General features: G+C 38.2%; 1 protein-coding gene across 4 annotated transcripts in view; it reads left to right on the top strand.

Moving 5' to 3' along the window:
- Window positions 1-12,293, top strand: part of LOC126299607 (protein purity of essence) — a 417,439-nt gene that overhangs the window by 195,466 nt on the left and 209,680 nt on the right. For all 4 annotated transcript variants that reach the window (XM_049991638.1, XM_049991641.1, XM_049991639.1 and 1 more), the window contains exons 33-35: window positions 275-456; window positions 4,788-5,033; window positions 8,869-9,021. In XM_049991638.1, coding sequence (XP_049847595.1) covers window positions 275-456; window positions 4,788-5,033; window positions 8,869-9,021 — 581 coding nt within the window. The remainder of the gene's footprint in view (window positions 1-274; window positions 457-4,787; window positions 5,034-8,868; window positions 9,022-12,293) is intronic.

Raw genomic sequence — 12,293 nt, 5'->3', positions numbered from 1 at the left:
TTCATATACAGATTTGTACATGTACACAGGAAATCACAGATTAATTAATATTTGGTTAAATTACAGTTTTCTTTGTTTTGGGAATGCTAGACATAATTGCTTGGGGCTTTCATTTTCACTAACCATATATCTATGTAATGTAACAAATATTACTGTTGAAAATGTAAAGATAATCCATATTAAGTTTAAATATATTGAAAACTAAAGAGATTATAGCCATTTAATTTTCCAGAATATGTTTCCATTTTTATATTCGTAATATTACTTTTTCCAGCGGTTTCTCACGAGAAAGGAAAAATAACTGTTTTACAGTTAAGTGCATTGTTGAAACAACCAGAGGCTTCTAAGAGGAAACTGACTCTAACTCGTTTATCCTCTGCGCCAGTTCCATTTACAGTCTTGTCAATAACAGGCAATCCATGCAATGAAGACTTTCTAGCAGTATGTGGACTTAAGGTAAGTAAATTAACTAATGTTATACATTACATTATTTTTTGTTTCATTTGTATAATATTCTGTAACACTCCCGTTTTCTAATTTTTTTATTTTATTTTTGAAACTGCGTTGAAATTCTTTTATTGTTCTTTATATGTTATTCTTTATTATCTGTCTTATAAATAATGTTTTGATGTTGTTGTAGCACTTTGTGTCAGTAATTGTATAAGGTGAATGTTACATGGTTGTCACCTGTATTAAATACAGGCACAGGTCAGTCTGTTGTTGTTCAGTGCTCTTAAATTGGGCTTTAATTTGTTACACAACATAACACTTCTGTGAGAGTGATTTGATAATGCAAAAATCCAAAAAGTTGCTATTTTCAGAATCTCAAAAACGCTCCTTCTGATTTTTTCAGAAAAGGGTGTGTTTTCTAATTGTGTTTTTGTTTGCTTTTGTTAAAATTTGAAGGTAAAGGAAATAATGGATTGAAAGGGAAACTGATTTCTAATATAGAATTGCATTTTTCTTGTCAGCTCATATTGCAAGTAATGATTAGCAGTTAAAACATTTGGAATTTTCGTAGGAGCTTTTATTGTACATTTGGATGATAGTGTCTCTTCTGTAGTTTTTACAGATAAAAAGTATGAGATTTGCTTAACCTCTCAGAGGTGGGTTAGTCCATTAAAGTACAAGATTCACCCGAGTATAAAATGACCCCCTGCCTCCCTTTTTTTAAGAAAAAGAAGAAGAAGATGAGTCACCTTGAGAAAAATTTATTTTTAATATACATATGCTGACTAAGCAGAGTTACAAACTGTTTTATTGACATAAAGTATCTGCCTAAAAAATTAATATTATACCACTTATTCATTGTGTATATTTTGATAATACAAAATTAATTTTTATAATAATTGCCTTTTTTGCTCACTAAGCCTGACATCTGTGGTATCACTATTTTTAATCATCACTGCAGTTTTATAATTGTTATCTTTGTTGTCACAAATATTTGGCTGTTTCTTGCAAATACACTATGTGATCAAAAGTATTGGGACACCCCCAAAAAGATACATTTTTCATATTAGGTGCATTGTGCTGCCACCTACTGCCAGGTACTCCATATCAGTGACCTCAGTAGTCATTAGACATCATGAGAGAGCAGAATGGGGCACTCCGCGGAACTCACGGACTTCGAACTTGATCAGGTGATTGGGTGTCACTTGTGTCGTATGTCTGTACACGATATTTCCACACTCCTAAACATCCCTAGGTTTACCGTTTCCAATGTGATATTGAAGTGGAAACATGAAGAAACATGTACAGCACATAAGTGAACAGGCTGACCTCGTCTATCTATCCAGACCATCACACAGGATCTACTGCAGGTACTAAGACAGTTAGCTGCGAGGTGAGAAAACTTGGATTTCATGGTCGAGCAGCTACTCATAAGCCACACATCATGCTGGTAAATGTCAAATGATGTCTTGCGTGGTGTAAGGAGCGTAAACATTGGGCGATTGAACAGTGGAAAAACATTGTGAGGAGTGACGAATCATGGTACACAATGTGGTGATCCGATGGCCGGGTGTGGGTATGGCGAATGCCCAGTGAACATCATCTGCCAGCGTGTGTAGTGCCAACGGTACAATTAGGAGGCAGTGGTATTATGGGCGTGGTCATGTTTTTCATGGAGGGGCTTGCACCTCTTATTGTTTTGCGTGGCACTATCGCACCATAGTGCTACTACATTGATGTTTCGAGCATCTTATTGCTTGCCACTGTTGAATAGCAATTCGAGCACCTGTTCATAACGCATGGCCCGTGGCAGAGTGGTTACACAATAATAACATCCCTGTAATCGACTGGCCTGCACAGAGTCCTGACCTGAATTCTATAGAAGACCTTTGGGATGTTTTGGAACATCGACTTCATGCCAGACCCCACCGACCAACATCAATGCCCGTGCAGCACTCTGTGAAGAATGGGCTATAATTCCCCAAGAAACCTTCCAGCACCTGATTGAACATATGCCTGCGAGAGTGGAAACTGTCATCCAGACTGAGGGTGGACCAACACCATATTGAATTTCGGTGTTACTGATGGAGGACACCACAAACTTGTCCGAATACTTTAGATCACATAATGTATATTGTGATTTATGAGGTGTTGGTTATGGTGAGAACTGAAAACTGAGCTTTTTTCCTGAATACAGAGAGGATTTTGCTTCTATACTCAAGTGAAAATATTCCCATCATACCTCACAGTGAGCCTCGACAACATTGCTGCACGAAACATGTAACAAGAGAAGCCCTCGGACATTGGCGCGCCAGGTACATATAGTCTGTGCCCACGAGCTGGGCTCCAGTTCACCACCGGCAATGGAGGGTGAAGCTTTGACAATGCCAGCCACTCGTGCTGGCGAAACATCAGAAAAATCATTATATCAACGTTGGCCGAAGAATCCGAGACAGAAGCCAATAGGCAGTTTGTCAACAAGTGGCCACGAAAGCCTTAACAATTTTGTGTTAAAGGAGAAAGTTCTTCTAATCCATGATTTCGGTGCAAATTGCTCATTTGTGCTTCAAGATCTGAATTACGTCCTTATTCCTGACTGCTTAGAACATGATAAAGTGACATTTAATATTTCCATTCAAAGCTTATGTTAGTATTGAAAAAAAATGCCTAACATACAAAAGAGGTTTTCCTCTTCTAGTGGTAATGTTACACAATATGCACTCACGAAAAAATATACCTTACACAAGAATTACAAAACTTGTGCAGAATGGCACTATTTTGCCATACGCATGGGGAAAGTGCTTGGAATGGACATGGGGTAACTGTCAAGACCTGCTGCTACAGCAAGCCTGGAAAAGCCATTCATTCCTGGCATCAAATGTAAATTGTATACAACTGACAAATAATAACAAAGCGAAATAAATTTACTATCCATATTCAGTAATTCACCCACCTGGGTATCCATGTGTGGTTGCTTGGTGCTTCTGGGACTTGGGCAGGCACACAGGCCCCAAATTGAATTCGTATGACGTGTTAATGACAAGGGGCAGTGTGCCAGCCAGACTGGATTGTGGTTTTTAGGTGTCCCACGACATCAGACTAGATGAATAGCAGGCTGGTACCCACATCCAGCCTCAGTTACATCATCCACAAACATTTAGAAAACTTTCACACAGACAACTGGTTTACTCAATTTCTCTTTCATGGGGTAAGGGGTTGGTGAGACAAAGGGCATCCAGCCACACACTTAACATTAATGATCCATATTCGATAATAACCATGCTGACCCTGTGTGTAAGTACAGGGTAAAAGCAAAAGAAAAAGGAGCTCCATATTGAGTAATTCAAAAAATCATCTCTAGGACTTGTACTACACACTCACAATCCAGTATGTGAATAACACATTGAAATAAGCCTTAATCCTTGACTGGAAAATAAAATATCCAAATTGCTTGTAAACAGCATACTTCCTAAAATGATGTGAGTATCATTTAAACTGGTTTGGTTACAATTGCCTTAAGCAGTGACTTACAAAAGTTATGTAGTTAAACTGCGACACCAGAGCTGCATGATTGTGTAGACCAGTGTGAAAAGGGATATAAAACATGATACCTTAAATATGCCAACTGATCATATCTTCAGTAACGTTGAGCCCAGGATGCCTACTGGAAGAGGCTCTACATTGACCATGGATGAGGTATTATCAGTTCTTAAAAATAGGCCAAAATGAAAGGTATCATATGAGTGATACTTCAAGTATCATACTGCAAGTGATTCCTTTGTGGGGCTTTTATATTTCATTTTATTCTCTGTATCAGAATAAAGATAGCTTAAAATTCTTGTGACAAAAAATTAAAATGCTGTTATTTAAGGTTGTTCTCAAAAAATTGTTTCTTTTTATTGTAAGTTTTGTTATTTAAATATCTTATGGGGTTTATACTGTATGGCTAGATCTTAATAAGCCTAATATTGGAGCTTGGTTTTTTCAAGGTAAATGCCGATTTAATAATTTGTTACTAAAATCTCTTAGATTACATTATGTTCTTAATTTTATGTTTCAAAAAATCATGTTTTCTCCATCTTGACATTTAAACCACTGCATTTGTAAACGTACATATGGAAAAAAATATTCTTTATCAAGAAACGAAAGGGATGTTTTTGAGATTTTCAAAATTTGTTTTCTCAGAATGTAGTAAAATCAAGCAAATGTTACAAATATATATTCTTTGAGGAATGTATTGTGGCTGAGGCAAATATTTTGTACTCCACTGAATATCAAATAATTTTTTGACTTTTATTTCACACTTAGCACACACATTTTCATAATTATTTTTACAGGACTGCCATGTTCTGACATTTAGCAGCAGTGGAACTGTTGTTGATCATTTGGTTCTTCATCCTCAACTAGAGACTGGAAATTTCATCATCAGAGCCATATGGCTGCCAGGATCACAAACAAAGTTGGCATTGGTTACAGCTGATTTTGTTAAAATCTATGACTTGAGCAAAGACGCTCTTAGCCCACAGTACTTTTTCCTAATTCCTGCGGGGAAAGTTAGGGATTGCACTTTTGTCTCATCACAGGTGAGTTCCATATCTGTTAGTGCCATTGAAATGTTGTAATTTTGCACTGAAGTAGTAATTGTGACTTACAAAATACTTTTCCTCACTTGTGTCAAATGTGAACTGACGTACAAAGAAAATACTAATAAGAATGCAGAGTACCTTTCATCCCAAACTCTGCAGCTTTGAAGAATACATATGTAAATTTTGTTTATGTAGTATTTCAGGTTGATGACGGAAAGTAGTACTCTTCTGAACATGTTGTGCTTTTCAAATGTCCTGCTTAAAATAAATATCCCAGAACTGAGCACTGTGATCTCCGTGGTTCCATCATGTTACCTTTCTCTGTAGCCCTTTAATGAGTTACTATGTGTTAATAATTCCCCCTTCTTCAACTTCACTCTATCCATTTTTTTTTCAGTGCTGTGACGCACCATGACACTTCAAATTATGTTCTAAATGTAAGGTTTACCATGCCAGCATTTAAGCTGTACAGCAAGGTTGGAATTTCCGTATATGCTAAAAACAATTTAAATTTTTTATGAGAAATCAGATGTGACATTGAGTCTTAGCAATAATTTCATATTCATGGACATTTATATACTAAAAATCAACATATTGAATATTCCATTTTTCCAGTCATTTGTGGCTTGTTGAATAATTTTCTGGGATCATTCATTGATTGCTGGAAGGTCAGCCATGAGAATCTGTCAGTGGTGATCCACATGCATATATTTTGGAAGAACCAGACCTGTTAAATTTCAATTTTGAGTGCAGTTCATCATAAATAATCTATCAATAATTTCAGAAAAATCTTTATTTATAGGTTTTTCTGTTACCACCACCACAGATTCTCACGGTTTAATTTCAAGCAATCAATGAAATACCCCAGGAACATCAACTTCCCTTATTTGTACAATAACACTAAAATGTTTTTAAGGTAGCAAAGTAAATTTTAAATCTAATTTCTTTTAATGTAAATAACCAGCACCTATGTACACAAACACATTAAGTACCTGTATCAATTTACATGTACACTGTGTGATCAAAAATATCTGGACACCCATAAAAACATACATTTTTCATATTAGGTGCGTTGTGCTGCTAGGTACTCCATGTCAGCAACCTCAGTAGTCATTAGACATCGTGAGAGAGCAGAATGGGATGTTCTGCGGAACTCATGTACTTTGAACGTGGTCAGGTGATTGGGTGTCACTTGTGTTATACGCCTGTATGTGAGATTTCCACACACCTAAACAACCCTAGGTCCACTGTTTACGATGTGGTAGTGAAGTGGAAACATGAAGGGGGCACGTACAGCACAAAAATGTACAGGCTGACCTCCGCTGTTGACTGTCACAGACCACCACCGGCTCAAGAGGGTCGTAATGTGTAATAGGTAGACATATATCCAGACCATCACACAAGAATTCCAAACTGCATCAGGATCCACTGCAAGTACTATGACAGTTAGGCAGGAGGTGAGAAAACCTCGAGTTCATGGTCGAGCGGCTGCTCATAACCCACACATCGTGCTGGTAAATGCCAAATGATGCCTCACTTGGTGGAAGGAGCGTAAACATTGGGCAATTGAGCAGTGGAAAAACGTTGTGTGGAGTGGCGAATCACAGTACACAATGTGTTGATCCAATGGCATGGTGTGGGTGTGGCGAATACCCGGTGAACATCATCTGCCAGCGTGTGTATTGCGGTGGTGTTATGGTGTGGTCGTGATTTTTCATAGAGGGTGCTTGCACCCTGTGTTATTTTGTGTGGCAATATCACAGTACAGGCCTAAATTGATGTTTAAGCACCTTCTTGCATCCCACTGTTGAAGAACAATTCAGAAATGGTGTCTGCATCTTTCAACACGATTTAGCACCTGTTCATAATGCATGGCCTGTGGTGGAGTGGTTACATGACAATCACATCCCTATAATCGACCGGCCTGCGCCGAGTCCTGACCTGAATACTGTAGATCACCTTCGGGGTGATTTGTAACGCCGACTTTGTGCTAGGGCTCACTGACTGATATTGATACCTTTCCTCTGTGTGGTCATTCCCCAAGAAACCTTCCAGTACCTGATTGAACATGTACCTGCGAGAGTGGAAGCTGTCATCCAGGTTAAGGGTGGACCAACACTATATTGAATTCCAGCATTATCGATGGAGGGTGCCATGAACTTGTAAGTCATTTTCAGCCAGGTGTCCGGACCCTTTTGATCATGTAGTGTGTATGGATACCCGGAAAATCTCTCTCAAGTTCCTGGGAGAGGATTCATCAAACCACCTTCACAATAATTCTCAATTATTCCAATCTCGAACAGCGTGCAGAAAAAATGAACATCTATATCTTTTCGTGCGAGCTCAGATTTCCCTTATTTTATTTTATTGATCGTTTCTCCTTATGTAGGTTGGCATCAACAAAATATTTTTTGCATTCGGATGAGAAAGTTGGTGATTGAAATTTCATGAGAAGACTTCACCGCTACAAAAAATGCCATTGTTTCATTGATGTCCACCCCAAACCCCTGTATCATGTCAGTGACACTCTTCCCCCCTATTTCTCGATAATGCAAAATGTCTCACAATTCTTTGAAGTTTCTTGATGTACTCTGTGAATCTTATATGGTAAGGATCCCACATTGCGCAGCGGTATTCCAAAAGAGGACAGACAAGTGTAGTGTAGGCAGTCTCTTTAGTAGTTGTGTTACCTCTTCTAGGCATTCTGCCAATATAAAGCGGTCTTTGGTTCTCCTTCGCCATGACATTATTTGTGTATTCTTTCCAATTTAAGTTGTTTGTAATTCCTAGGTATTTAGTTAAATTTACAGCATTTCTAAATCGTTTTGAAATTTGTTTCCCTCATCTGATGACTTTATTAATGATAAATGTCATCTTGAAACAATGTAAGGTGGCTGCACACATTGTCTCCTAAGTCGTATATATAGATAAAGAACAGCAGAGGGTTTATAACACTGTGACCTCTCTGACAGGAAATCCCTTCACATAACTGAGACAATATTCAACTAGCACACAATTAAAGTACAAGCCGCTTGGGATGGACAGTGACAGAAACCCTCTGGAAATCTAGGAATACAGAATAAAACTGACAACTTCTGCATAACTGTGACAGAAACTGTGTTTCTGATCTATGTATGGTACATGGAATTAAATACTTCATTTCTTCTGGTTTTACATCACACTTTGCTGATGGCCCTGATATCTTGCACCTAAAGGTGGTCTTAACGATTATTCTCCTAATCCTATATTGTGCTGCGCATTTCCTATATTGTAAGTAATTTGGTATTCCTACCTTGAATCTTCACAGTCTTTACTCTTCCAGTTATCACAATTTCTAATTGTTTTACAAGTTGTTTTATTACCAGTCCCAGAGATCACAGTCTAAGTTTACTTTGAAACAATAACACAATACCCTATAAAACGTGCCGCGCAGGGTAGCTGCATGGTCTAGGGTGCCTTGTCACAGTTCGCATGGCTCTCCCGTCAGAGGTTAGAGTCTTCCCTTGGGCATGGGTGTTTGTTTTGTCCTTAGTGTAAGTTAAATCTAGATTAAGTAGTGCGTAAGCCTACTGACCCATGACCTCAGCAGTTTGCTCCCATAGGATCTTTCCACAAATTTCCAATTTCCTATTAAATGCAACTTTTTTAAATGTAGGCTACAAATCTCTGTAGTATTCCTGGTATTAAAGTTCAGTGGTAAGGGAAGCACTTAATTTAACCAAACTGAGAAATCCTTTATATAGTTTGTAGTAATATAACTTTTTGTTTTGCTTTAACTGGATTATGTGTGTAGAAAGGTAATCTGTTTCGTGTTTTCTCTAATTATTTTCAGTATTTGGAGAGAAATCCAGATGGCTGTGATCATATGCTTCTGATGTGTTCAAATGGTCATATATATGATCAGGTTATGAATGAGGAAAGCTCTGCACTGAATGGTCCGTTCTATGTTACCAATACATTAACACTTTGTCATCCAGAAATTGGAGTGAGTAATTACAGCTTATTGAAAGAAATTTCTGCATACTTTCTCTGTGCTTTTCTTAAAATTTACATGTAGCATACAAGACTGTATTATATGTTGTTGCCTGCACATATTTTTTAACACCTCAGTTTAGACTTAGGTTACATGTTGAGTGTGTGTCTGTTTAGTGTCATGCAATTGGATCACAGGGAGTGCTAAGAGAAAGAAGTACTGCACATTATTTTTACCTGGAAATTACACTTGGGGATTAGGTGAAAAATGATATGATTTTTAATGATACTCGCCTTAGTTTTTCTGGATATGTAATAAATTTGCATTATGGTACCTTGAGAAATTAAGTAGATGCATGATTTCAAATCTGTTTTATTAAAATTTATAACTGTGGAAAGCAAAATTTAAATCTGTCCTGGATAGAAGCATCTTCAATTCCTGTTTGTGTTCCATGCATCCACTGAGGACATATTCCATGTATGTCTTCAATTTTTTTGGTGGCTAAAATATTCAATCATCTTTTGGACATGCATCTGGAATAGTACTGTGTCAATTAGTTTAAATGCTGCCAGTGACTCACTTTGAAGATGCCTGTAAGGTTATCAGTTGAAATATTGGAAGAAGAAAAAATACAATCCCAGATGCACACCCAAAAGATGAAATAACATACCCCAGCAGTCCAAAAAGTATTGAGACTCAATTGATAAGAAAATAGAAAAGTGTTAATATTGTGGTTTTAATGCTTCGTGTCCTAAATAGTCCTTCTTCACTTAAATGTAGTGTGCCCTTCCCATCAGAAAAGTCTTTTCGAATGTTTTTCAACTCCAGCATCACATTACCTTGAATGGCACTTATGTTGTCCAAGTTTTGGCCCATCATATGAATTTCTACACTAGGTTTTTGTTGATAATGCCAAGTCTTGTCGCCAATGATGAATTTTTCCAGAAAAGAAATGTCCACATTATGCATTTTAGTCAAGTCACTGCAGGCATCTGAGTGTCATCGTTTTTGTTCGGGAGTCAAGGTGTGTGGGACAAATCTTGCACACACTTGTCTTCTTCAAAACATTCTGGAGAATGTCTTGAACAAATGATTTTAGAAATGCTGCTCCATTGTGATTTGTGACACCACAGTGTTGACACATTACTGTCACACATATACTACGTAACACTGCTTCCTTCCAACTGATTGGCTGAATGCACATCCGCTCCATGAGCTAGAACCAATATATTTCAGTGATGTAAAGTTCCAGTCCTACCCCCCTGTGACCACTTGGTGTCTGTTCCTCTCAGTTTTTTTCAGGAGTATCAAAGTTTTACCATTATTTATGTTGATGGTTCTAAAATTTTGGATAGGATTGGATATACTTCTACATCTCCTGCTTATCAGGAAGCACATTTGTTTTTAGAAACATTTAGTGTTTTTGTGGAGGAGGTTGTAGCCATTAAAAGAGCTCTTTATTTTAGTGAACAAACCTCCCTTTACCATGTTTTAATTTGTACTGACTCAGTAAGCTGATTCCAGGCTGTTGTTGATGTTAATCTTCTCACTCTGTAATATCTGTTACTCACAATCCTCTCTCTGACCTTAGTTGAAGTAGCTGCTCAGTTGTCTTTCTCTGGGACGTATGTCATGGGTATCCCATGGCTGCCCACTTGCTGATTACTTGTCCAACAGTGACTTTGACAATGTGAGGTGCAGAATTTTGGATGCAAATAAAGCCTTTACTCACTCAGAGTTTGAAAAGCACCTGGTGGGCTTCTGACTCCTCTAATAAATTTGGCGCTAACAAGCAGACTAAGGCTGCTTGGTGTTCCTCCTTCCAGGAAAAATTTCTGTTTTCGCTCGGTGTCAGTTGTAACAGATTTACTCATTGCTTTATCTTAAGTAAATGGCCATCCACATATTATGGCCACGGAGCAAAGACAGTAACCCTCCTCCTGGCTCTCCACATGGAGCCCCTAGTATTGGTGCATGACTTAGGAGTAGTTGAACTAGTGATGTGGTTCACCCCCCCCCCCCCCCCCAAAAAAAAAAAAAAAAAAAAAAAAAAAAATCCCCCCATTGAGAAAGCCGTTTTCATTCGCAGACCTGACATTTTAAAATGCTTTTGGGATGGTTGGACATTGGCCATCACCTGCCATGTGCTAGACTCGGGTACCCTTGACATTATCTCCTCTGTCAGCTGCTCTGGTCATTCGTTTTTTAATTACCTTTAGATGTGATTAGTCTTTTTTTCTCCAGTACCTTGTTTTACTTCGTTAGGAGTGCCCTTTCATATAACACTCTTGACCGTAAGTATTCATTATCCCTGGTGTGCACGTAAGGCAGCTTGAGGGGCAGTGCGCAGTGGCAAGGAACAGTGTACAACGTGACACTCCAGCCAATACAGTTGTTCTGCCATGTCGGCATGTAACATGTGCTTCTGGGTCTCTGTAGAACATATAGCACTCATTCTCGTGTTTAGACATGGTGAGGTTACTTAGCCAATGTAGTGTTCATTATGGGAGGCATAAAGTGAACACAACAAGTATTACATTACGAAGAGACTGAGTGAGTTTTCTGAGCATGTAAGTTTCTACGAGGGCAGGTCAGAAGCATAAATAGCAGTCCAGTGCAGCTCTTACCGAGTTTTGTCAGTTATCGTGGTAGGCGATGGGTGGATTGGGAGGTGTGGGACAGAGACAGAGAACACACTAACAATGCTGTAAAGCATTATTTCATGCTTCCTGCAAGAAAGTGTATTCTGTTCCCATTTATAACTCTTTTATTGTATTGCATCTGGGCTGGGACAGTTGTGGGAATGACACCTCCCGCCACATTCTGAGCCCCAGTGGCTCTGGACTGCACCCACCCACCTACCCACCCACCCAGCTACCAGCCTGATTATTTCTCTCACCCATTCTTCCTCAGCTATAGAAATATAAATTGTACCAATTGTAGTTTATGAAAGAAGTTTGGTGTAAAACGTTTGACTAACATTTACAGAATTTTCCCAAATTAATGCCTTCCTTCAGTTTAACATTGTGGGAAGCTGCTGTACATATAATATATTCCAGAAGGAATGGTCAGTATTCAGGGATAGGACACAAATTATTTATTCAAAGCAAAAAGTTGAGTAAATGTGGGCTCTAAGTGCATACTTTAAGAGCTATGAACACTTCTTCATATTTGATACTATGAAACAAATCTCTTCTACAGCAAGCTCTTTGGTTTCCATATTTTTTGAGGCAGTAGTATGTATCAAAACAAGGAAAATAATGTCTAATAAACATGGGCTCTAA

This window comes from Schistocerca gregaria, chromosome X (genome assembly GCF_023897955.1).
Source record: "Schistocerca gregaria isolate iqSchGreg1 chromosome X, iqSchGreg1.2, whole genome shotgun sequence".
Lineage (NCBI taxonomy): Eukaryota > Metazoa > Arthropoda > Insecta > Orthoptera > Acrididae > Schistocerca > Schistocerca gregaria.
The sequence above is the reverse complement of the archived record's forward strand: the minus strand, read 5'-3'. Positions and strand labels throughout refer to the sequence as shown.